The following is a 24,703-nucleotide window of genomic DNA, read 5'->3' as shown; positions in this document are numbered from 1 at the left end:
CCATGCCTGAGCACCTGGCTTCTGCACCTCGTTGCTCCAAGGTCGACAGGCTTTGCGGCTGCTGAACGTGTGCGTCTCCGTGAATGCATGCTCGGCACTGCCCGGTCAGGCCGAGCTGGGGCTCCCTTCCACTCCTGCCTCCACTGAAAGTACGGCTTTGTTTCCGGAAGCCGTGGGCAGGAGGAGACTGTGGAGTCGTTCTTTGCTCAGCACCATGACCCGAGGGTTAGGGGTCTGGCGGCGAGGGGAGGCTCCAAGGGCCGAGGTGGTGAGGGAGAATGAGAGCAGGGAGAAGGTCTTGGTGGTGACAGAGCGGAAGTGTGGTGGGACCGCGAGTGCTGGCATCTGAGCAGGGACCCTGGGTGGCCACCCCTACCTGAAGGCTGTCGTTGCACATCCAAGGAAATTGGGGCCAATGCTGGTGTCCTTGAGAAGGCGGTTGAGCTGGCAACGAGAAAGGTTTGTGATGAGAAGCCTGCTTGCATCGCTGGATACTTTCCAGAGCCAGTGTCAGGCAAGCTCCCCTTCCGGCCTTGGCAGCGTTGCGGGTTACGTACCAAGGTGGTCATGACCCTCTGGGTGCTGTTGAGCTTTGCCGAGTGAGGAACGTGCAGGTCGGAATCGTAGGGGAGATTGGTGATGGTGAAGTTGACGGTGAAACGCTCGAGGCCTGGAGGTGTGGTTGGCGGCCGAGTGGGAGCTGCAAGAAGCACAGATGGGGAGTGAGAGGGTGCAGGAGGACGGCTGTGAAGGCTGTGGGAGGGCCAAGGCAGTGGTGCCTGGCCAGCTATTTCTCCTCCCCAGCCGTCACTGTGATGGCAAAGTCTGGCGGGTTCTGCACTTGTCCCAGGCTTCACGAGCTCATGGGACGAGAGGCCCGCGAGGCACCCGTTGCCTTTTGGGTGCATCCTGCCCCAGTGCGGTACTCACTGGGCGTCACTGGCCGCATCACTGGCTGTTCGTTGTAACCTGGAATGAGAGAGAGAGAGACATGAGCTGGAGCTCCGTGGGGGGAAGGCGGAGGGCCAGAGGGAGGCAGGAGGAGAGGCCTTGTTCACCGTTGACGTAGAGGCTGGTCCTGTCCAGGCTGTAGGGGCCCAGGCGCGTGACGGCTCTGGTCTTGTTGCTCACTTCGTGGTAAAGGCCCACCCTGTCCAAGTCAGGGCTGGAGGGCTCCTTCCTGTAGCTGCAGACGAGGTCCACGCCTGTGTTGTCGCCTTGCCTCAGGGACCTGCCAAACAGAAAGCCATGCCTGAGCACCTGGCTTCTGCACCTCGTTGCTCCAAGGTCGACAGGCTTTGCGGCTGCTGAACGTGTGCGTCTCCGTGAATGCATGCTCGGCACTGCCCGGTCAGGCCGAGCTGGGGCTCCCTTCCACTCCTGCCTCCACTGAAAGTACGGCTTTGTTTCCGGAAGCCGTGGGCAGGAGGAGACTGTGGAGTCGTTCTTTGCTCAGCACCATGACCCGAGGGTTAGGGGTCTGGCGGCGAGGGGAGGCTCCAAGGGCCGAGGTGGTGAGGGAGAATGAGAGCAGGGAGAAGGTCTTGGTGGTGACAGAGCGGAAGTGTGGCGGGACCACGAGTGCTGGCATCTGAGCAGGGACCCTGGGTGGCCACCCCTACCTGAAGGCTGTCGTTGCACATCCAAGGAAATTGGGGCCAATGCTGGTGTCCTTGAGAAGGCGGTTGAGCTGGCAACGAGAAAGGTTTGTGATGAGAAGCCTGCTTGCATCGCTGGATACTTTCCAGAGCCAGTGTCAGGCAAGCTCCCCTTCCGGCCTTGGCAGCGTTGCGGGTTACGTACCAAGGTGGTCATGACCCTCTGGGTGCTGTTGAGCTTTGCCGAGTGAGGAACGTGCAGGTCGGAATCGTAGGGGAGATTGGTGATGGTGAAGTTGACGGTGAAACGCTCGAGGCCTGGAGGTGTGGTTGGCGGCCGAGTGGGAGCTGCAAGAAGCACAGATGGGGAGTGAGAGGGTGCAGGAGGACGGCTGTGAAGGCTGTGGGAGGGCCAAGGCAGTGGTGCCTGGCCAGCTATTTCTCCTCCCCAGCCGTCACTGTGATGGCAAAGTCTGGCGGGTTCTGCACTTGTCCCAGGCTTCACGAGCTCATGGGACGAGAGGCCCGCGAGGCACCCGTTGCCTTTTGGGTGCATCCTGCCCCAGTGTGGTACTCACTGGGCGTCACTGGCCGCATCACTGGCTGTTCGTTGTAACCTGGAATGAGAGAGAGACATGAGCTGGAGCTCCGTGGGGGGAAGGCGGAGGGCCAGAGGGAGGCAGCAGGAGAGGCCTTGTTCACCGTTGACGTAGAGGCTGGTCCTGTCCAGGCTGTAGGGGCCCAGGCGCGTGACGGCTCTGGTCTTGTTGCTCACTTCGTGGTAAAGGCCCACCCTGTCCAAGTCAGGGCTGGAGGGCTCCTTCCTGTAGCTGCAGACGAGGTCCACGCCTGTGTTGTCGCCTTGCCTCAGGGACCTGCCAAACAGAAAGCCATGCCTGAGCACCTGGCTTCTGCACCTCATTGCTCCAAGGTCGACAGGCTTTGCGGCTGCTGAACGTGCGCGTCTCCGTGAATGCATGCTCGGCACTGCCCGGTCAGGCCGAGCTGGGGCTCCCTTCCACTCCTGCCTCCACTGAAAGTACGGCTTTGTTTCCGTTAGCCGTGGGCAGGAGGAGACTGTGGAGTCGTTCTTTGCTCAGCACCATGACCCGAGGGTTAGGGGTCTGGCGGCGAGGGGAGGCTCCAAGGGCCGAGGTGGTGAGGGAGAATGAGAGCAGGGAGAAGGTCTTGGTGGTGACAGAGTAGAAGTGTGGTGGGACCGCGAGTGCTGGCATCTGAGCAGGGACCCTGGGTGGCCACCCCTACCTGAAGGCTGTCGTTGCACATCCAAGGAAATTGGGGCCAATGCTGGTGTCCTTGAGAAGGCGGTTGAGCTGGCAACGAGAAAGGTTTGTGATGAGAAGCCTGCTTGCATCGCTGGATACTTTCCAGAGCCAGTGTCAGGCAAGGTCCCCTTCCGGCCTTGTCAGCGTTGCGGGTTACGTACCAAGGTGGTCATGACCCTCTGGGTGCTGTTGAGCTTTGCCGAGTGAGGAACGTGCAGGTCGGAATCGTAGGGGAGATTGGTGATGGTGAAGTTGACGGTGAAACGCTCGAGGCCTGGAGGTGTGGTTGGCGGCCGAGTGGGAGCTGCAAGAAGCACAGATGGGGAGTGAGAGGGTGCAGGAGGACGGCTGTGAAGGCTGTGGGAGGGCCAAGGCAGTGGTGCCTGGCCAGCTATTTCTCCTCCCCAGCCGTCACTGTGATGGCAAAGTCTGGCGGGTTCTGCACTTGTCCCAGGCTTCACGAGCTCATGGGACGAGAGGCCCGCGAGGCACCCGTTGCCTTTTGGGTGCATCCTGCCCCAGTGTGGTACTCACTGGGCGTCACTGGCCGCATCTCTGGCTGTTCGTTGTAACCTGGAATGAGAGAGAGAGAGAGACATGAGCTGGAGCTCCGTGGGGGGAAGGCGGAGGGCCAGAGGGAGGCAGCAGGAGAGGCCTTGTTCACCGTTGACGTAGAGGCTGGTCCTGTCCAGGCTGTAGGGGCCCAGGCGCGTGACGGCTCTGGTCTTGTTGCTCACTTCGTGGTAAAGGCCCACCCTGTCCAAGTCAGGGCTGGAGGGCTCCTTCCTGTAGCTGCAGACGAGGTCCACGCCTGTGTTGTCGCCTTGCCTCAGGGACCTGCCAAACAGAAAGCCATGCCTGAGCACCTGGCTTCTGCACCTCGTTGCTCCAAGGTCGACAGGCTTTGCGGCTGCTGAACGTGTGCGTCTCCGTGAATGCATGCTCGGCACTGCCCGGTCAGGCCGAGCTGGGGCTCCCTTCCACTCCTGCCTCCACTGAAAGTACGGCTTTGTTTCCGGAAGCCGTGGGCAGGAGGAGACTGTGGAGTCGTTCTTTGCTCAGCACCATGACCCGAGGGTTAGGGGTCTGGCGGCGAGGGGAGGCTCCAAGGGCCGAGGTGGTGAGGGAGAATGAGAGCAGGGAGAAGGTCTTGGTGGTGACAGAGCGGAAGTGTGGCGGGACCACGAGTGCTGGCATCTGAGCAGGGACCCTGGGTGGCCACCCCTACCTGAAGGCTGTCGTTGCACATCCAAGGAAATTGGGGCCAATGCTGGTGTCCTTGAGAAGGCGGTTGAGCTGGCAACGAGAAAGGTTTGTGATGAGAAGCCTGCTTGCATCGCTGGATACTTTCCAGAGCCAGTGTCAGGCAAGCTCCCCTTCCGGCCTTGGCAGCGTTGCGGGTTACGTACCAAGGTGGTCATGACCCTCTGGGTGCTGTTGAGCTTTGCCGAGTGAGGAACGTGCAGGTCGGAATCGTAGGGGAGATTGGTGATGGTGAAGTTGACGGTGAAACGCTCGAGGCCTGGAGGTGTGGTTGGCGGCCGAGTGGGAGCTGCAAGAAGCACAGATGGGGAGTGAGAGGGTGCAGGAGGACGGCTGTGAAGGCTGTGGGAGGGCCAAGGCAGTGGTGCCTGGCCAGCTATTTCTCCTCCCCAGCCGTCACTGTGATGGCAAAGTCTGGCGGGTTCTGCACTTGTCCCAGGCTTCACGAGCTCCATTTTTGAGATTCATCTTTGCGGCTTTACATGCCTTTTTGACATGAGCTGTTTTTCGATGTCTTGTGTATTTTATTCTTTATCTCGTATGGCCTGAAGCCAGTCTTTGTGTGTCTGTGCTGCTATTTGTGTGCACTGACTTATTTTTGTTTGCAGTTCTGTAGTGTTTTGTGTTTAATCCAAAACATTTTCCTGTCGTCATAGAATGATACTGTCATTTGTATTTGAAATGACTTTCTATTTTCATCTTTTCTTATTTGTCTGTATTTTAGGAGATGTATTTTTATCTAGAATTCTTGTTTTGTATTCCCTTCTTATAGTCCACTATTTTTTTCTGTTTTGCATTTTTTTTATTGTTGTCTTTTATGATTTTTAGTTCATCTTTATGAATTAATATTTTTATTTTTTTATTTTTCTTATATATTTTATATTTAATCTCTTTTTTTAGTTTTTGTTGTTGTTGTTTTTCTATGTTTATTTATTTTTTTTAATGTAATCCCATTAATTCTTATTACTTACCTTTTTTTTCTTAAAATTCCTTTTACTTTGAGTATAATTTCATTATTTTCTTCTGCACTCTTAATCCTTTGTACATGCATAACATCTCTGTTTGGCCACGTGCTCACGCTTTTTCTATAGTCTTTCACAGTCTAATAGGTTACTTATTTTTTTATTGATTTATGTATATGTGGCCTTCAAAACATAACAGAGAGGTGCTACATTCACTTTCCTATGGAGGGCAACAGTGGTTTCTTTTGTATGTTACTGCTCCTCTTGTCTGCTTAATTTTCCACTCTACTCTTCATTGTGATTTCATTATACACTGCACATAATTCTGTCTTTCGACTATCGCATAATTGAAGACTGTTTAGCCTTCATCTTTTCTGATAAAATGACAATACAGAGGAGAGTGGAATTATATCACATAATCACATAATATCACATTTTATATCACATAATATATATCAGTAAGGCATTCAGAAAGGAAGTGCAAGTACACCTAACTTCCTGGAGTGTGCAAGTTTTGGCATTCTGTTCCCATTCAGTAAGTAATATAAAAATTGATGAGAGTAATGACTGGTATAATTCTCCAATGCTGATACGAATTATTTTGTTCAGGGGTATAATCTCACAGCAGAAAGTACAATCTCTGACCTACTAAATTAAGTACGAATTTAATTGCAGTAGAAATATTGTATAGAGTTGCTTTCAAGACAATACAATATTTGACTAAGGTGAAGAAGATCAGAGCATAAGGAGCATGAGGTATCCATTGGATCTATTACAAAATGCACATAAAATAAAAAAGGAAAATATAACCTCAATGGAAAAGCTAATCTAACAAGTACAAAATTTACTTATTTCACTTAGTTTTTAATTCCATTCATTATAAGATCAATATACTTACATGTAATAGGAAGAGGAGAAAAATTAAGATGAGAAGTTTTCTCAAAATAAGTGGTACTTCCAACATCAGAAAAAGGAAGTGTAGATGCCTGTGCTGTTGAAGAAGTAGAAGTTCTGAAATGATAAGGAGAGGATGTGCTAGCTAGGATAGAGGAGACTACGGTGGTTGATTCAGAAGAAGGGAAGGATGGCATTGATGACGTAGACAGAGATGTAGATTCTGGCACAAGACTTGTAGATTCCCTTGGTGTGAAAGAGCTTGTAGTAGTGGGGGAATGTGATGTGCCCTGGGGAGCAGTGGTGGATATCTTTACAGAATTGGATAAGAAAGAAGGACTTGTGTAGAGTAGAGACGTAGACGATGGTGCAATTGAAGTCTCAGCGGGAGAAGTGTTCTGCTGAGCAGTGGTTAGAGTAGCTGGTGAGGTGTTTGTAGGAGATGGGCTTGTTCCAGGGGAAGAGGTGGACGTAAGTGGGGAGGTGTTTTGCGAGGATGTAGTCTCTTGAGGAGAGCTTGTAGGTGTTTGAGCCGAAGATGCAGCAGTTGGGCTTGATGTGAGTGCAGTGGTCGTTTCTTCTGCTTTGCTGGATGTTTCAGATGCTGAGGAGGGAAAGGTAGTTGTTTCAACAAGAGTAGGCACTGGAGAGGCCGAGCTTGCAGCTGTTGTTTGGGATGGTGATGTGGCAAGGGTAGCAGTGGGGGTTGTTTCTACAGGATTGGATGAGAGGGCAGTGGTTGGGTTTTGGAGTGGAGTGCTTGTGAGTGTAGAGGTAGAGGTTGTTGCGGGTGTAGTGGTGGGTGTATTTGTAGATGCCGTCCCAGCTGGAGAAGTGGTCTCCTGAGCAGTGGTGGGTGCAAGAGGCAACATGGTAGCACCTGGTGTGCTTGTCAGAGATGCAGAGGTGCTCGTATGTGAAGTGAAGATGGTGGTGGAAGTAGTGGGGCCTGCATTGGTGCTTGTGAGCAGTGCAGTGTTGACTGTGGTAGCTGTGCTGGTTGTTGCAGCAGTGGACGTTTCAGCAGCCTGGGTGGAGGTGTCTTGCATAGTTGAGGGAACTGTGGTGGTTGTCGACAGTGCCGTAGTTTCCTTTGGAGTGGAGGAGCTGGTAATTGTAGTGTCAGGAGCAGATGTTGCTTGGGTAGAGGTGGTGGTTGTTTGTATAGGTGTGGAGGAGACAGTAGTGCTGGTGTAGAGCGGTGAAGTCGTAGTGAGTGTTGAAGTGGAGGTTGTTGTTAGGGCCGAGGATGGTGCAGTTTCACTCTCAGCTGGAGAAGTGTTCTGCTGAGCAGTGGTTAGAGTAGCTGGTGAGGTGTTTGTAGGAGATGGGCTTGTTCCAGGGGAAGAGGTGGACGTAAGTGGGGAGGTGTTTTGCGAGGATGTAGTCTCTTGAGGAGAGCTTGTAGGTGTTTGAGCCGAAGATGCAGCAGTTGGGCTTGATGTGAGTGCAGTGGTCGTTTCTTCTGCTTTGCTGGATGTTTCCGATGCTGAGGAGGGAAAGGTAGTTGTTTCAACAAGAGTAGGCACTGGAGAGGCCGAGCTTGCAGCTGTTGTTTGGGATGGTGATGTGGCGAGGGTAGCAGTGGGGGTTGTTTCTACAGGATTGGATGAGAGGGCAGTGGTTGGGTTTTGGAGTGGAGTGCTTGTGAGTGCAGAGGTTGTTGCGGGTGTAGTGGTGGGTGTATTTGTAGATGTCGTCCCAGCTGGAGAAGTGGTCTCCTGAGCAGTGGTGGGTGCAAGAGAAGACGTGGTAGCACCTGGTGTGCTTGTCAGAGATGCAGAGGTGCTCGTATGTGAAGTGAAGATGGTGGTGGAAGTAGTGGGGCCTGCATTGATGCTTGTGAGCAGAGCAGTGGTGGCTGTGATAGCTGTGCTGGGTGTTGCAGCGGTGGACGTTTCAGCAGCCTGGCTGGAGGTGTCTTGCATAGTTGAGGGAACTGTGGTGGTTGTCAACAGTGCCGTAGTTTCCTTTGGAGTGGAGGAGCTGGTAATTGTAGTGTCAGGAGCAGATGTTGCTTGGGTAGCGGTGGTGGTTGTTTGTATAGGTGTGGAGGAGACAGTAGCGCTGGTGAGGAGCGGGGAAGTCGTAGTGAGTGTTGAAGTGGAGGTTGTTGTTAGGGCCGAGGATGGTGCAGTTTCACTCTCAGCTGGAGAAGTGTTCTGCTGAGCAGTGGTTAGAGTAGCTGGTGAGGTGTTTGTAGGAGATGGGCTTGTTCCAGGGGAAGAGGTGGACGTAAGTGGGGAGGTGTTTTGCGAGGATGTAGTCTCTTGAGGAGAGCTTGTAGGTGTTTGAGCCGAAGATGCAGCAGTTGGGCTTGATGTGAGTGCAGTGGTCGTTTCTTGTGCTTTGCTGGATGTTTCAGATGCTGAGGAGGGAATGGTAGTTGTTTCAACAAGAGTAGGCACTGGAGAGGCCGAGCTTGCAGCTGTTGTTTGGGATGGTGATGTGGCGAGGGTAGCAGTGGGGGTTGTTTCTACAGGATTGGTTGAGAGGGCAGTGGTTGTGTTTTGGAGTGGAGTGCTTGTGAGTGTAGAGGTTGTTGCGGGTGTAGTGGTGGGTGTATTTGTAGATGCCGTCCCAGCTGGAGAAGTGGTCTCCTGAGCAGTGGTGGGTGCAGGAGGCGACGTGGTAGCACCTGGTGTGCTTGTCAGAGATGCAGAGGTGCTCGTATGTGAAGTGAAGATGGTGGTGGAAGTAGTGGGGCCTGCATTGGTGCTTGTGAGCAGAGCAGTGGTGACTGTGGTAGCTGTGCTGGGTGTTGCAGCGGTGGACGTTTCAGCAGCCTGGCTGGAGATGTCTTGCATAGTTGAGGGAACTGTGGTGGTTGTCGACAGTGCCGTAGTTTCCTTTGGAGTGGAGGAGCTGGTAATTGTAGTGTCAGGAGCAGATGTTGCTTGGGTAGCGGTGGTGGTTGTTTGTATAGGTGTGGAGGAGACAGTAGCGCTGGTGAGGAGCGGTGAATTTGTAGTGAGTGTTGAAGTGGGGGTTGTTGTTAGGGCCGAGGATGGTGCAGTTTCACTCTCAGCTGGAGAAGTGTTCTGCTGAGCAGTGGTTAGAGTAGCTGGTGAGGTGTTTGTAGGAGATGGGCTTGTTCCAGGGGAAGAGGTGGACGTAAGTGGGGAGGTGTTTTGCGAGGATGTAGTCTCTTGAGGAGAGCTTGTAGGTGTTTGAGCCGAAGATGCAGCAGTTGGGCTTGATGTGAGTGCAGTGGTCGTTTCTTCTGCTTTGCTGGATGTTTCAGATGCTGAGGAGGGAAAGGTAGTTGTTTCAACAAGAGTAGGCACTGGAGAGGCCGAGCTTGCTGCTGTTGTTTGGGATGGTGTTGTGGCAAGGATAGCAGTGGGTGTTGTCTCTGCAATTTTTACAAGGACAGCTGCAGTTCTGTTTTGGAGTGGAGTGCTTGTGAGTGTAGAGGTTGTTGCGGGTGTAGTGGTGGGTGTATTTGTAGATGTCGTCCCAGCTGGAGAAGTGGTCTCCTGAGCAGTGGTGGGTGCAAGAGGCGACATGGTAGCACCTGGTGTGCTTGTCAGAGATGCAGAGGTGCTCGTATGTGAAGTGAAGATGGTGGTGGAAGTAGTGGGGCCTACGTTGGTGCTTGTGAGCAGAGCTGTGGTGGCTGTGATAGCTGTGCTGGTTGTTGCAGCAGTGGACGTTTCAGCAGCCTGGCTGGAGATGTCTTGCATAGTTGAGGGAACTGTGGTGGTTGTCAACAGTGCCGTAGTTTCCTTTGGAGTGGAGGAGCTGGTAATTGTAGTGTCAGGAGCAGATGTTGCTTGGGTAGCGGTGGTGGTTGTTTGTATAGGTGTGGAGGAGACTGTAGCGCTGGTGAGGAGCGGTGAATTTGTATTGAGTGTTGAAGTGGAGGTTGTTGTTAGGGCCGAGGATGGTGCAGTTTCACTCTCAGCTGGAGAAGTGTTCTGCTGAGCAGTGGTTAGAGTAGCTGGTGAGGTGTTTGTAGGAGATGGGCTTGTTCCAGGGGAAGAGGTGGACGTAAGTGGGGAGGTGTTTTGCGAGGATGTAGTCTCTTGAGGAGAGCTTGTAGGTGTTTGAGCCGAAGATGCAGCAGTTGGGCTTGATGTGAGTGCAGTGGTCGTTTCTTCTGCTTTGCTGGATGTTTCAGATGCTGAGGAGGGAATGGTAGTTGTTTCAACAAGAGTAGGCACTGGAGAGGCCGAGCTTGCAGCTGTTGTTTGGGATGGTGATGTGGCGAGGGTAGCAGTGGGGGTTGTTTCTACAGGATTGGTTGAGAGGGCAGTGGTTGCGTTTTGGAGTGGAGTGCTTGTGAGTGTAGAGGTTGTTGCGGGTGTAGTGGTGGGTGTATTTGTAGATGTCATCCCAGCTGGAGAAGTGGTCTCCTGAGCAGTGGTGGGTGCACGAGGCGACGTGGTAGCACCTGGTGTGCTTGTCAGAGATGCAGAGGTGCTAGTATGTGAAGTGAAGATGGTGGTGGAAGTAGTGGGGCCTGCATTGGTGCTTGTGAGCAGAGCAGTGGTGGCTGTGATAGCTGTTCTGGTTGTTGCAGCAGTGGACGTTTCAGCAGCCTGGCTGGAGATGTCTTGCATAGTTGAGGGAACTGTGGTGGTTGTCAACAGTGCCGTAGTTTCCTTTGGAGTGGAGGAGCTGGTAATTGTAGTGTCAGGAGCAGATGTTGCTTGGGTAGCGGTGGTGGTTGTTTGTATAGGTGTGGAGGAGACAGTAGTGCTGGTGTAGAGCGGTGAAGTCGTAGTGAGTGTTGAAGTGGAGGTTGTTGTTAGGGCCGAGGATGGTGCAGTTTCACTCTCAGCTGGAGAAGTGTTCTGCTGAGCAGTGGTTAGAGTAGCTGGTGAGGTGTTTGTAGGAGATGGGCTTGTTCCAGGGGAAGAGGTGGACGTAAGTGGGGAGGTGTTTTGCGAGGATGTAGTCTCTTGAGGAGAGCTTGTAGGTGTTTGAGCCGAAGATGCAGCAGTTGGGCTTGATGTGAGTGCAGTGGTCGTTTCTTCTGCTTTGCTGGATGTTTCAGATGCTGAGGAGGGAAAGGTAGTTGTTTCAACAAGAGAAGACACTGGAGAGGCCGAGCTTGCAGCTGTTGTTTGGGATGGTGATGTGGCGAGGGTAGCAGTGGGGGTTGTTTCTACAGGATTGGTTGAGAGGGCAGTGGTTGGGTTTTGGAGTGGAGTGCTTGTGAGTGTAGAGGTTGTTGCGGGTGTAGTGGTGGGTGTATTTGTAGATGTCGTCCCAGCTGGAGTAGTGGTCTCCTGAGCAGTGGTGGGTGCAAGAGGCGACATGGTAGCACCTGGTGTGCTTGTCAGAGATGCAGAGGTGCTCGTATGTGAAGTGAAGATGGTGGTGGAAGTAGTGGGGCCTGCATTGGTGCTTGTGAGCAGAGCAGTGGTGGCTGTGATAGCTGTGCTGGTTGTTGCAGCGGTGGACGTTTCAGCAGCCTGGCTGGAGATGTCTTGCATAGTTGAGGGAACTGTGGTGGTTGTCGACAGTGCCGTAGTTTCCTTTGGAGTGGAGGAGCTGGTAATTGTAGTGTCAGGAGCAGATGTTGCTTGGGTAGCGGTGGTGGTTGTTTGTATAGGTGTGGAGGAGACAGTAGCGCTGGTGAGGAGCGGTGAATTTGTAGTGAGTGTTGAAGTGGGGGTTGTTGTTAGGGCCGAGGATGGTGCAGTTTCACTCTCAGCTGGAGAAGTGTTCTGCTGAGCAGTGGTTAGAGTAGCTGGTGAGGTGTTTGTAGGAGATGGGCTTGTTCCAGGGGAAGAGGTGGACGTAAGTGGGGAGGTGTTTTGCGAGGATGTAGTCTCTTGAGGAGAGCTTGTAGGTGTTTGAGCCGAAGATGCAGCAGTTGGGCTTGATGTGAGTGCAGTGGTCGTTTCTTCTGCTTTGCTGGATGTTTCAGATGCTGAGGAGGGAAAGGTAGTTGTTTCAACAAGAGTAGGCACTGGAGAGGCCGAGCTTGCTGCTGTTGTTTGGGATGGTGTTGTGGCAAGGATAGCAGTGGGTGTTGTCTCTGCAATTTTTACAAGGACAGCTGCAGTTCTGTTTTGGAGTGGAGTGCTTGTGAGTGTAGAGGTTGTTGCGGGTGTAGTGGTGGGTGTATTTGTAGATGTCGTCCCAGCTGGAGAAGTGGTCTCCTGAGCAGTGGTGGGTGCAAGAGGCGACATGGTAGCACCTGGTGTGCTTGTCAGAGATGCAGAGGTGCTCGTATGTGAAGTGAAGATGGTGGTGGAAGTAGTGGGGCCTACGTTGGTGCTTGTGAGCAGAGCTGTGGTGGCTGTGATAGCTGTGCTGGTTGTTGCAGCAGTGGACGTTTCAGCAGCCTGGCTGGAGATGTCTTGCATAGTTGAGGGAACTGTGGTGGTTGTCAACAGTGCCGTAGTTTCCTTTGGAGTGGAGGAGCTGGTAATTGTAGTGTCAGGAGCAGATGTTGCTTGGGTAGCGTTGGTGGTTGTTTGTATAGGTGTGGAGGAGACTGTAGCGCTGGTGTGGAGCGGTGAATTTGTATTGAGTGTTGAAGTGGAGGTTGTTGTTAGGGCCGAGGATGGTGCAGTTTCACTCTCAGCTGGAGAAGTGTTCTGCTGAGCAGTGGTTAGAGTAGCTGGTGAGGTGTTTGTAGGAGATGGGCTTGTTCCAGGGGAAGAGGTGGACGTAAGTGGGGAGGTGTTTTGCGAGGATGTAGTCTCTTGAGGAGAGCTTGTAGGTGTTTGAGCCGAAGATGCAGCAGTTGGGCTTGATGTGAGTGCAGTGGTCGTTTCTTCTGCTTTGCTGGATGTTTCAGATGCTGAGGAGGGAAAGGTAGTTGTTTCAACAAGAGTAGGCACTGGAGAGGCCGAGCTTGCAGCTGTTGTTTGGGATGGTGATGTGGCGAGGGTAGCAGTGGGGGTTGTTTCTACAGGATTGGTTGAGAGGGCAGTGGTTGCGTTTTGGAGTGGAGTGCTTGTGAGTGTAGAGGTTGTTGCGGGTGTAGTGGTGGGTGTATTTGTAGATGTCGTCCCAGCTGGAGTAGTGGTCTCCTGAGCAGTGGTGGGTGCAAGAGGCGACATGGTAGCACCTGGTGTGCTTGTCAGAGATGCAGAGGTGCTCGTATGTGAAGTGAAGATGGTGGTGGAAGTAGTGGGGCCTGCATTGGTGCTTGTGAGCAGAGCAGTGGTGGCTGTGATAGCTGTGCTGGTTGTTGCAGCGGTGGACGTTTCAGCAGCCTGGCTGGAGATGTCTTGCATAGTTGAGGGAACTGTGGTGGTTGTCGACAGTGCCGTAGTTTCCTTTGGAGTGGAGGAGCTGGTAATTGTAGTGTCAGGAGCAGATGTTGCTTGGGTAGCGGTGGTGGTTGTTTGTATAGGTGTGGAGGAGACAGTAGTGCTGGTGAGGAGCGGTGAAGTCGTAGTGAGTGTTGAAGTGGAGGTTGTTGTTAGGGCCGAGGATGGTGCAGTTTCACTCTCAGCTGGAGAAGTGTTCTGCTGAGCAGTGGTTAGAGTAGCTGGTGAGGTGTTTGTAGGAGATGGGCTTGTTCCAGGGGAAGAGGTGGACGTAAGTGGGGAGGTGTTTTGCGAGGATGTAGTCTCTTGAGGAGAGCTTGTAGGTGTTTGAGCCGAAGATGCAGCAGTTGGGCTTGATGTGAGTGCAGTGGTCGTTTCTTCTGCTTTGCTGGATGTTTCAGATGCTGAGGAGGGAATGGTAGTTGTTTCAACAAGAGTAGGCACTGGAGAGGCCGAGCTTGCAGCTGTTGTTTGGGATGGTGATGTGGCGAGGGTAGCAGTGGGGGTTGTTTCTACAGGATTGGTTGAGAGGGCAGTGGTTGCGTTTTGGAGTGGAGTGCTTGTGAGTGTAGAGGTTGTTGCGGGTGTAGTGGTGGGTGTATTTGTAGATGTCATCCCAGCTGGAGAAGTGGTCTCCTGAGCAGTGGTGGGTGCAGGAGGCGACGTGGTAGCACCTGGTGTGCTTGTCAGAGATGCAGAGGTGCTCGTATGTGAAGTGAAGATGGTGGTGGAAGTAGTGGGGCCTGCATTGGTGCTTGTGAGCAGAGCAGTGGTGGCTGTGATAGCTGTTCTGGTTGTTGCAGCGGTGGACGTTTCAGCAGCCTGGCTGGAGATGTCTTGCATAGTTGAGGGAACTGTGGTGGTTGTCGACAGTGCCGTAGTTTCCTTTGGAGTGGAGGAGCTGGTAATTGTAGTGTCAGGAGCAGATGTTGCTTGTGTAGCGGTGGTGGTTGTTTGTATAGGTGTGGAGGAGACAGTAGCGCTGGTGAGGAGCGGTGAATTTGTAGTGAGTGTTGAAGTGGAGGTTGTTGTTAGGGCCGAGGATGGTGCAGTTTCACTCTCAGCTGGAGAAGTGTTCTGCTGAGCAGTGGTTAGAGTAGCTGGTGAGGTGTTTGTAGGAGATGGGCTTGTTCCAGGGGAAGAGGTGGACGTAAGTGGGGAGGTGTTTTGCGAGGATGTAGTCTCTTGAGGAGAGCTTGTAGGTGTTTGAGCCGAAGATGCAGCAGTTGGGCTTGATGTGAGTGCAGTGGTCGTTTCTTCTGCTTTGCTGGATGTTTCAGATGCTGAGGAGGGAAAGGTAGTTGTTTCAACAAGAGAAGACACTGGAGAGGCCGAGCTTGCAGCTGTTGTTTGGGATGGTGATGTGGCGAGGGTAGCAGTGGGGGTTGTTTCTACAGGATTGGTTGAGAGGGCAGTGGTTGGGTTTTGGAGTGGAGTGCTTGTGAGTGTAGAGGTTGTTGCGGGTGTAGTGGTGGGTGTATTTGTAGATGCCGTCCCAGCTGGAGAAGTGGTCTCCTGAGCAGTGGTGGGTGCAGGAGGCGACGTGGTAGCACCTGGTGTGCTTGTCAGAGATGCAGAGGTGCTCGTATGTGAAGTGAAGATGGTGGTGGAAGTAGTGGGGCCTGCATTGGTGCTTGTGAGCAGAGCAGTGGTGGCTGTGATAGCTGTGCTGGTTGTTGCAGCGGTGGACGTTTCAGCAGCCTGGCTGGAGATGTCTTGCATAGTTGAGGGAACTGTGGTGGTTGTCGACAGTGCCGTAGTTTCCTTTGGAGTGGAGGAGCTGGTAATTGTAGTGTCAGGAGCAGATGTTGCTTGGGTAGCGGTGGTGGTTGTTTGTATAGGTGTGGAGGAGACAGTAGTGCTGGTGTAGAGCGGTGAAGTCGTAGTGAGTGTTGAAGTGGAGGTTGTTGTTAGGGCTGAGGATGGTGCAGTTTCACTCTCAGCTGGAGAAGTGTTCTGCTGAGCAGTGGTTAGAGTAGCTGGTGAGGTGTTTGTAGGAGATGGGCTTGTTCCAGGGGAAGAGGTGGATGTAAGTGGGGAGGTGTTTTGCGAGGATGTAGTCTCTTGAGGAGAGCTTGTAGGTGTTTGAGCCGAAGATGCAGCAGTTGGGCTTGATGTGAGTGCAGTGGTCGTTTCTTCTGCTTTGCTGGATGTTTCAGATGCTGAGGAGGGAAAGGTAGTTGTTTCAACAAGAGAAGACACTGGAGAGGCCGAGCTTGCAGCTGTTGTTTGGGATGGTGATGTGGCGAGGGTAGCAGTGGGGGTTGTTTCTACAGGATTGGTTGAGAGGGCAGTGGTTGGGTTTTGGAGTGGAGTGCTTGTGAGTGTAGAGGTTGTTGCGGGTGTAGTGGTGGGTGTATTTGTAGATGCCGTCCCAGCTGGAGAAGTGGTCTCCTGAGCAGTGGTGGGTGCAGGAGGCGACGTGGTAGCACCTGGTGTGCTTGTCAGAGATGCAGAGGTGCTCGTATGTGAAGTGAAGATGGTGGTGGAAGTAGTGGGGCCTGCATTGGTGCTTGTGAGCAGAGCAGTGGTGGCTGTGATAGCTGTGCTGGTTGTTGCAGCGGTGGACGTTTCAGCAGCCTGGCTGGAGATGTCTTGCATAGTTGAGGGAACTGTGGTGGTTGTCGACAGTGCCGTAGTTTCCTTTGGAGTGGAGGAGCTGGTAATTGTAGTGTCAGGAGCAGATGTTGCTTGGGTAGCGGTGGTGGTTGTTTGTATAGGTGTGGAGGAGACAGTAGTGCTGGTGAGGAGCGGTGAATTTGTAGTGAGTGTTGAAGTGGAGGTTGTTGTTAGGGCCGAGGATGGTGCAGTTTCACTCTCAGCTGGAGAAGTGTTCTGCTGAGCAGTGGTTAGAGTAGCTGGTGAGGTGTTTGTAGGTGATGGGCTTGTTCCAGGGGAAGAGGTGGACGTAAGTGGGGAGGTGTTTTGCGAGGATGTAGTCTCTTGAGGAGAGCTTGTAGGTGTTTGAGCCGAAGATGCAGCAGTTGGGCTTGATGTGAGTGCAGTGGTCGTTTCTTCTGCTTTGCTGGATGTTTCAGATGCTGAGGAGGGAAAGGTAGTTGTTTCAACAAGAGAAGACACTGGAGAGGCCGAGCTTGCAGCTGTTGTTTGGGATGGTGATGTGGCGAGGGTAGCAGTGGGGGTTGTTTCTACAGGATTGGTTGAGAGGGCAGTGGTTGGGTTTTGGAGTGGAGTGCTTGTGAGTGTAGAGGTTGTTGCGGGTGTAGTGGTGGGTGTATTTGTAGATGCCGTCCCAGCTGGAGAAGTGGTCTCCTGAGCAGTGGTGGGTGCAGGAGGCGACGTGGTAGCACCTGGTGTGCTTGTCAGAGATGCAGAGGTGCTCGTATGTGAAGTGAAGATGGTGGTGGAAGTAGTGGGGCCTGCATTGGTGCTTGTGAGCAGAGCAGTGGTGGCTGTGATAGCTGTGCTGGTTGTTGCAGCGGTGGACGTTTCAGCAGCCTGGCTGGAGATGTCTTGCATAGTTGAGGGAACTGTGGTGGTTGTCGACAGTGCCGTAGTTTCCTTTGGAGTGGAGGAGCTGGTAATTGTAGTGTCAGGAGCAGATGTTGCTTGGGTAGCGGTGGTGGTTGTTTGTATAGGTGTGGAGGAGACAGTAGTGCTGGTGTAGAGCGGTGAAGTCGTAGTGAGTGTTGAAGTGGAGGTTGTTGTTAGGGCTGAGGATGGTGCAGTTTCACTCTCAGCTGGAGAAGTGTTCTGCTGAGCAGTGGTTAGAGTAGCTGGTGAGGTGTTTGTAGGAGATGGGCTTGTTCCAGGGGAAGAGGTGGACGTAAGTGGGGAGGTGTTTTGCGAGGATGTAGTCTCTTGAGGAGAGCTTGTAGGTGTTTGAGCCGAAGATGCAGCAGTTGGGCTTGATGTGAGTGCAGTGGTCGTTTCTTCTGCTTTGCTGGATGTTTCAGATGCTGAGGAGGGAAAGGTAGTTGTTTCAACAAGAGAAGACACTGGAGAGGCCGAGCTTGCAGCTGTTGTTTGGGATGGTGATGTGGCGAGGGTAGCAGTGGGGGTTGTTTCTACAGGATTGGTTGAGAGGGCAGTGGTTGGGTTTTGGAGTGGAGTGCTTGTGAGTGTAGAGGTTGTTGCGGGTGTAGTGGTGGGTGTATTTGTAGATGCCGTCCCAGCTGGAGAAGTGGTCTCCTGAGCAGTGGTGGGTGCAGGAGGCGACGTGGTAGCACCTGGTGTGCTTGTCAGAGATGCAGAGGTGCTCGTATGTGAAGTGAAGATGGTGGTGGAAGTAGTGGGGCCTGCATTGGTGCTTGTGAGCAGAGCAGTGGTGGCTGTGATAGCTGTGCTGGTTGTTGCAGCGGTGGACGTTTCAGCAGCCTGGCTGGAGATGTCTTGCATAGTTGAGGGAACTGTGGTGGTTGTCGACAGTGCCGTAGTTTCCTTTGGAGTGGAGGAGCTGGTAATTGTAGTGTCAGGAGCAGATGTTGCTTGGGTAGCGGTGGTGGTTGTTTGTATAGGTGTGGAGGAGACAGTAGTGCTGGTGAGGAGCGGTGAATTTGTAGTGAGTGTTGAAGTGGAGGTTGTTGTTAGGGCCGAGGATGGTGCAGTTTCACTCTCAGCAGGAGAAGTGTTCTGCTGAGCAGTGGTTAGAGTAGCTGGTGAGGTGTTTGTAGGAGATGGGCTTGTTGCAGGGGTAGAGGTTGACGTAAGTGGGGAGGTGTTTTGTGAGGATGTAGTCTCTTGAGGAGAGCTTGTAGGTGTTTGAGCCGAAGATGCAGCAGTTGGGCTTGATGTGAGTGCAGTGGTCGTTTCTTCTGCTTTGCTGGATGTTTCAGATGCTGAGGAGGGAAAGGTAGTTGTTTCAACAAGAGAAGACACTGGAGAGGCCGAGCTTGCAGCTGTTGTTTGGGATGGTGATGTGGCGAGGGTAGCAGTGGGGGTTGTTTCTACAGGATTGGTTGAGAGGGCAGTGGTTGGGTTTTGGAGTGGAGTGCTTGTGAGTGTAGAGGTTGTTGCGGGTGTAGTGGTGGGTGTATTTGTAGATGTCATCCCAGCTGGAGAAGTGGTCTCCTGAGCAGTGGTGGGTGCAAGAGGCGACATGGTAGCACCTGGTGTGCTTGTCAGAGATGCAGAGGTGCTCGTATGTGAAGTGAAGATGGTGGTGGAAGTAGTGGGGCCTACGTTGGTGCTTGTGAGCAGAGCAGTGGTGGCTGTGATAGCTGTGCTGGTTGTTGCAGCAGTGGACGTTTCAGCAGCCTGGCTGGAGATGTCTTGCATAGTTGAGGGAACTGTGGTGGTTGTCAACAGTGCCGTAGTTTCCTTTGGAGTGGAGGAGCTGGTAATTGTAGTGTCAGGAGCAGATGTTGCTTGGGTAGCGGTGGTGGTTGGTTGTATAGGTGTGGAGGAGACAGTAGTGCTGGTGTAGAGCGGTGAAGTCGTAGTGAGTGTTGAAGTGGAGGTTGTTGTTAGGGCCGAGGATGGTGCAGTTTCACTCTCAGCTGGAGAAGTGTTCTGCTGAGCAGTGGTTAGAGTAGCTGGTGAGGTGTTTGTAGGAGATGGGCTTGTTCCAGGGGAAGAGGTGGACGTAAGTGGGGAGGTGTTTTGCGAGGATGTAGTCTCTTGAGGAGAGCTTGTAGGTGTTTGAGCCGAAGATGCAGCAGTTGGGCTTGATGTGAGTGCAGTGGTTGTTTCTTCTGCTTTGCTGGATGTTTCAGATGCTGAGGAGGGAAAGGTAGTTGTTTCAACAAGAGAAGACACTGGAGAGGCCGAGCTTGCAGCTGTTGTTTGGGATGGTGATGTGGCGAGGGTAGCAGTGGGGGTTGTTTCTACAGGATTGGTTGAGAGGGCAGTGGTTGGGTTTTGGAGTGGAGTGCTTGTGAGTGTAGAGGTTGTTGCGGGTGTAGTGGTGGGTGTATTTGTAGATGCCGTCCCAGCTGGAGAAGTGGTCTCCTGAGCAGTGGTGGGTGCAGGAGGCGACGTGGTAGCACCTGGTGTGCTTGTCAGAGATGCAGAGGTGCTCGTATGTGAAGTGAAGATGGTGGTGGAAGTAGTGGGGCCTGCATTGGTGCTTGTGAGCAGAGCAGTGGTGGCTGTGATAGCTGTGCTGGTTGTTGCAGCGGTGGACGTTTCAGCAGCCTGGCTGGAGATGTCTTGCATAGTTGAGGGAACTGTGGTGGTTGTCGACAGTGCCGTAGTTTCCTTTGGAGTGGAGGAGCTGGTAATTGTAGTGTCAGGAGCAGATGTTGCTTGGGTAGCGGTGGTGGTTGTTTGTATAGGTGTGGAGGAGACAGTAGCGCTGGTGAGGAGCGGTGAATTTGTAGTGAGTGTTGAAGTGGAGGTTGTTGTTAGGGCCGAGGATGGTGCAGTTTCACTCTCAGCAGGAGAAGTGTTCTGCTGAGCAGTGGTTAGAGTAGCTGGTGAGGTGTTTGTAGGAGATGGGCTTGTTCCAGGGGTAGAGGTTGACGTAAGTGGGGAGGTGTTTTGTGAGGATGTAGTCTCTTGAGGAGAGCTTGTAGGTGTTTGAGCCGAAGATGCAGCAGTTGGGCTTGATGTGAGTGCAGTGGTCGTTTCTTCTGCTTTGCTGGATGTTTCAGATGCTGAGGAGGGAAAGGTAGTTGTTTCAACAAGAGAAGACACTGGAGAGGCCGAGCTTGCAGCTGTTGTTTGGGATGGTGATGTGGCGAGGGTAGCAGTGGGGGTTGTTTCTACAGGATTGGTTGAGAGGGCAGTGGTTGGGTTTTGGAGTGGAGTGCTTGTGAGTGTAGAGGTTGTTGCGGGTGTAGTGGTGGGTGTATTTGTAGATGTCATCCCAGCTGGAGAAGTGGTCTCCTGAGCAGTGGTGGGTGCAAGAGGCGACATGGTAGCACCTGGTGTGCTTGTCAGAGATGCAGAGGTGCTCGTATGTGAAGTGAAGATGGTGGTGGAAGAAGTGGGGCCTACGTTGGTGCTTGTGAGCAGAGCAGTGGTGGCTGTGATAGCTGTGCTGGTTGTTGCAGCAGTGGACGTTTCAGCAGCCTGGCTGGAGATGTCTTGCATAGTTGAGGGAACTGTGGTGGTTGTCGACAGTGCCGTAGTTTCCTTTGGAGTGGAGGAGCTGGTAATTGTAGTGTCAGGAGCAGATGTTGCTTGGGTAGCGGTGGTGGTTGTTTGTATAGGTGTGGAGGAGACAGTAGCGCTGGTGTAGAGCGGTGAAGTCGTAGTGAGTGTTGAAGTGGAGGTTGTTGTTAGGGCCGAGGATGGTGCAGTTTCACTCTCAGCTGGAGAAGTGTTCTGCTGAGCAGTGGTTAGAGTAGCTGGTGAGGTGTTTGTAGGAGATGGGCTTGTTCCAGGGGAAGAGGTGGACGTAAGTGGGGAGGTGTTTTGCGAGGATGTAGTCTCTTGAGGAGAGCTTGTAGGTGTTTGAGCCGAAGATGCAGCAGTTGGGCTTGATGTGAGTGCAGTGGTCGTTTCTTCTGCTTTGCTGGATGTTTCAGATGCTGAGGAGGGAAAGGTAGTTGTTTCAACAAGAAAAGACACTGGAGAGGACGAGCTTGCAGCTGTTGTTTGGGATGGTGATGTGGCGAGGGTAGCAGTGGGGGTTGTTTCTACAGGATTGGTTGAGAGGGCAGTGGTTGGGTTTTGGAGTGGAGTGCTTGTGAGTGTAGAGGTTGTTGCGGGTGTAGTGGTGGGTGTATTTGTAGATGTCATCCCAGCTGGAGAAGTGGTCTCCTGAGCAGTGGTGGGTGCAGGAGGCGACGTGGTAGCAACTGGTGTGCTTGTCAGAGATGCAGAGGTGCTCGTATGTGAAGTGAAGATGGTGGTGGAAGTAGTGGGGCCTGCATTGGTGCTTGTGAGCAGAGCAGTGGTGGCTGTGATAGCTGTGCTGGTTGTTGCAGCGGTGGACGTTTCAGCAGCCTGGCTGGAGATGTCTTGCATAGTTGAGGGAACTGTGGTGGTTGTCAACAGTGCCGTAGTTTCCTTTGGAGTGGCGGAGCTGGTAATTGTAGTGTCAGGAGCAGATGTTGCTTGGGTAGCGGTGGTGGTTGTTTGTATAGGTGTGGAGGAGACAGTAGTGCTGGTGAGGAGCGGTGAATTTGTAGTGAGTGTTGAAGTGGAGGTTGTTGTTAGGGCCGAGGATGGTGCAGTTTCACTCTCAGCAGGAGAAGTGTTCTGCTGAGCAGTGGTTAGAGTAGCTGGTGAGGTGTTTGTAGGAGATGGGCTTGTTGCAGGGGTAGAGGTTGACGTAAGTGGGGAGGTGTTTTGTGAGGATGTAGTCTCTTGAGGAGAGCTTGTAGGTGTTTGAGCCGAAGATGCAGCAGTTGGGCTTGATGTGAGTGCAGTGGTCGTTTCTTCTGCTTTGCTGGATGTTTCAGATGCTGAGGAGGGAAAGGTAGTTGTTTCAACAAGAGAAGACACTGGAGAGGCCGAGCTTGCAGCTGTTGTTTGGGATGGTGATGTGGCGAGGGTAGCAGTGGGGGTTGTTTCTACAGGATTGGTTGAGAGGGCAGTGGTTGGGTTTTGGAGTGGAGTGCTTGTGAGTGTAGAGGTTGTTGCGGGTGTAGTGGTGGGTGTATTTGTAGATGTCATCCCAGCTGGAGAAGTGGACTCCTGAGCAGTGGTGGGTGCAAGAGGCGACATGGTAGCACCTGGTGTGCTTGTCAGAGATGCAGAGGTGCTCGTATGTGAAGTGAAGATGGTGGTGGAAGTAGTGGGGCCTACGTTGGTGCTTGTGAGCAGAGCAGTGGTGGCTGTGATAGCTGTGCTGGTTGTTGCAGCAGTGGACGTTTCAGCAGCCTGGCTGGAGATGTCTTGCATAGTTGAGGGAACTGTGGTGGTTGTCAACAGTGCCGTAGTTTCCTTTGGAGTGGAGGAGCTGGTAATTGTAGTGTCAGGAGCAGATGTTGCTTGGGTAGCGGTGGTGGTTGGTTGTATAGGTGTGGAGGAGACAGTAGTGCTGGTGTAGAGCGGTGAAGTCGTAGTGAGTGTTGAAGTGGAGGTTGTTGTTAGGGCCGAGGATGGTGCAGTTTCACTCTCAGCTGGAGAAGTGTTCTGCTGAGCAGTGGTTAGAGTAGCTGGTGAGGTGTTTGTAGGAGATGGGCTTGTTCCAGGGGAAGAGGTGGACGTAAGTGGGGAGGTGTTTTGCGAGGATGTAGTCTCTTGAGGAGAGCTTGTAGGTGTTTGAGCCGAAGATGCAGCAGTTGGGCTTGATGTGAGTGCAGTGGTCGTTTCTTCTGCTTTGCTGGATGTTTCAGATGCTGAGGAGGGAAAGGTAGTTGTTTCAACAAGAGAAGACACTGGAGAGGCCGAGCTTGCAGCTGTTGTTTGGGATGGTGATGTGGCGAGGGTAGCAGTGGGGGTTGTTTCTACAGGATTGGTTGAGAGGGCAGTGGTTGGGTTTTGGAGTGGAGTGCTTGTGAGTGTAGAGGTTGTTGCGGGTGTAGTGGTGGGTGTATTTGTAGATGCCGTCCCAGCTGGAGAAGTGGTCTCCTGAGCAGTGGTGGGTGCAGGAGGCGACGTGGTAGCACCTGGTGTGCTTGTCAGAGATGCAGAGGTGCTCGTATGTGAAGTGAAGATGGTGGTGGAAGTAGTGGGGCCTGCATTGGTGCTTGTGAGCAGAGCAGTGGTGGCTGTGATAGCTGTGCTGGTTGTTGCAGCGGTGGACGTTTCAGCAGCCTGGCTGGAGATGTCTTGCATAGTTGAGGGAACTGTGGTGGTTGTCGACAGTGCCGTAGTTTCCTTTGGAGTGGAGGAGCTGGTAATTGTAGTGTCAGGAGCAGATGTTGCTTGGGTAGCGGTGGTGGTTGTTTGTATAGGTGTGGAGGAGACAGTAGCGCTGGTGAGGAGCGGTGAATTTGTAGTGAGTGTTGAAGTGGAGGTTGTTGTTAGGGCCGAGGATGGTGCAGTTTCACTCTCAGCAGGAGAAGTGTTCTGCTGAGCAGTGGTTAGAGTAGCTGGTGAGGTGTTTGTAGGAGATGGGCTTGTTCCAGGGGTAGAGGTTGACGTAAGTGGGGAGGTGTTTTGTGAGGATGTAGTCTCTTGAGGAGAGCTTGTAGGTGTTTGAGCCGAAGATGCAGCAGTTGGGCTTGATGTGAGTGCAGTGGTCGTTTCTTCTGCTTTGCTGGATGTTTCAGATGCTGAGGAGGGAAAGGTAGTTGTTTCAACAAGAGAAGACACTGGAGAGGCCGAGCTTGCAGCTGTTGTTTGGGATGGTGATGTGGCGAGGGTAGCAGTGGGGGTTGTTTCTACAGGATTGGTTGAGAGGGCAGTGGTTGGGTTTTGGAGTGGAGTGCTTGTGAGTGTAGAGGTTGTTGCGGGTGTAGTGGTGGGTGTATTTGTAGATGTCATCCCAGCTGGAGAAGTGGTCTCCTGAGCAGTGGTGGGTGCAAGAGGCGACATGGTAGCACCTGGTGTGCTTGTCAGAGATGCAGAGGTGCTCGTATGTGAAGTGAAGATGGTGGTGGAAGAAGTGGGGCCTACGTTGGTGCTTGTGAGCAGAGCAGTGGTGGCTGTGATAGCTGTGCTGGTTGTTGCAGCAGTGGACGTTTCAGCAGCCTGGCTGGAGATGTCTTGCATAGTTGAGGGAACTGTGGTGGTTGTCAACAGTGCCGTAGTTTCCTTTGGAGTGGAGGAGCTGGTAATTGTAGTGTCAGGAGCAGATGTTGCTTGGGTAGCGGTGGTGGTTGTTTGTATAGGTGTGGAGGAGACAGTAGTGCTGGTGAGGAGCGGTGAATTTGTAGTGAGTGTTGAAGTGGAGGTTGTTGTTAGGGCCGAGGATGGTGCAGTTTCACTCTCAGCAGGAGAAGTGTTCTGCTGAGCAGTGGTTAGAGTAGCTGGTGAGGTGTTTGTAGGAGATGGGCTTGTTCCAGGGGTAGAGGTGGACGTAAGTGGGGAGGTGTTTTGCGAGGATGTAGTCTCTTGAGGAGAGCTTGTAGGTGTTTGAGCCGAAGATGCAGCAGTTGGGCTTGATGTGAGTGCAGTGGTCGTTTCTTCTGCTTTGCTGGATGTTTCAGATGCTGAGGAGGGATTGGTAGTTGTTTCAACAAGAGTAGGCACTGGAGAGGCCGAGCTTGCAGCTGTTGTTTGGGATGGTGATGTGGCGAGGGTAGCAGTGGAGGTTGTTTCTACAGGATTGGTTGAGAGGGCAGTGGTTGGGTTTTGGAGTGGAGTGCTTGTGAGTGTAGAGGTTGTTGCGGGTGTAGTGGTGGGTGTATTTGTAGATGTCATCCCAGCTGGAGAAGTGGTCTCCTGAGCAGTGGTGGGTGCAAGAGGCGACATGGTAGCACCTGGTGTGCTTGTCAGAGATGCAGAGGTGCTCGTATGTGAAGTGAAGATGGTGGTGGAAGTAGTGGGGCCTACGTTGGTGCTTGTGAGCAGAGCAGTGGTGGCTGTGATAGCTGTGCTGGTTGTTGCAGCAGTGGACGTTTCAGCAGCCTGGCTGGAGATGTCTTGCATAGTTGAGGGAACTGTGGTGGTTGTCGACAGTGCCGTAGTTTCCTTTGGAGTGGAGGAGCTGGTAATTGTAG

At 52.8% G+C, this 24,703-nt stretch overlaps 1 protein-coding gene across 1 annotated transcript in view; it reads right to left on the bottom strand.

The window, feature by feature from the left end:
* Window positions 1-24,404, bottom strand: part of MUC16 (mucin 16, cell surface associated) — a 47,626-nt gene extending 23,222 nt beyond the window's left edge. Inside the window, exons 1-23 of the mRNA XM_048927234.1 lie at window positions 23,969-24,404; window positions 23,427-23,546; window positions 20,069-20,677; window positions 18,882-19,027; window positions 16,553-16,763; window positions 13,916-14,524; window positions 12,879-12,998; window positions 8,642-8,821; window positions 6,884-7,492; window positions 4,294-4,436; window positions 4,113-4,180; window positions 3,549-3,721; window positions 3,419-3,457; window positions 3,046-3,188; window positions 2,865-2,932; window positions 2,301-2,473; window positions 2,177-2,215; window positions 1,804-1,946; window positions 1,623-1,690; window positions 1,059-1,231; window positions 931-969; window positions 558-700; window positions 377-444 (exon numbers count right to left, since the gene is read on the bottom strand). Coding sequence (XP_048783191.1) covers window positions 377-444; window positions 558-700; window positions 931-969; window positions 1,059-1,231; window positions 1,623-1,690; window positions 1,804-1,946; window positions 2,177-2,215; window positions 2,301-2,473; window positions 2,865-2,932; window positions 3,046-3,188; window positions 3,419-3,457; window positions 3,549-3,721; window positions 4,113-4,180; window positions 4,294-4,436; window positions 6,884-7,492; window positions 8,642-8,821; window positions 12,879-12,998; window positions 13,916-14,524; window positions 16,553-16,763; window positions 18,882-19,027; window positions 20,069-20,677; window positions 23,427-23,546; window positions 23,969-24,404 — 4,520 coding nt within the window. The remainder of the gene's footprint in view (window positions 1-376; window positions 445-557; window positions 701-930; window positions 970-1,058; window positions 1,232-1,622; window positions 1,691-1,803; window positions 1,947-2,176; window positions 2,216-2,300; window positions 2,474-2,864; window positions 2,933-3,045; window positions 3,189-3,418; window positions 3,458-3,548; window positions 3,722-4,112; window positions 4,181-4,293; window positions 4,437-6,883; window positions 7,493-8,641; window positions 8,822-12,878; window positions 12,999-13,915; window positions 14,525-16,552; window positions 16,764-18,881; window positions 19,028-20,068; window positions 20,678-23,426; window positions 23,547-23,968) is intronic.
* Window positions 24,405-24,703: the final 299 nt, after the last annotated feature.

This window comes from Lagopus muta, chromosome 26 (genome assembly GCF_023343835.1).
Source record: "Lagopus muta isolate bLagMut1 chromosome 26, bLagMut1 primary, whole genome shotgun sequence".
In the NCBI taxonomy this organism is placed as follows: Eukaryota; Metazoa; Chordata; class Aves; order Galliformes; family Phasianidae; genus Lagopus; species Lagopus muta.
This window is presented reverse-complemented; position numbering and strand designations above follow the sequence as displayed.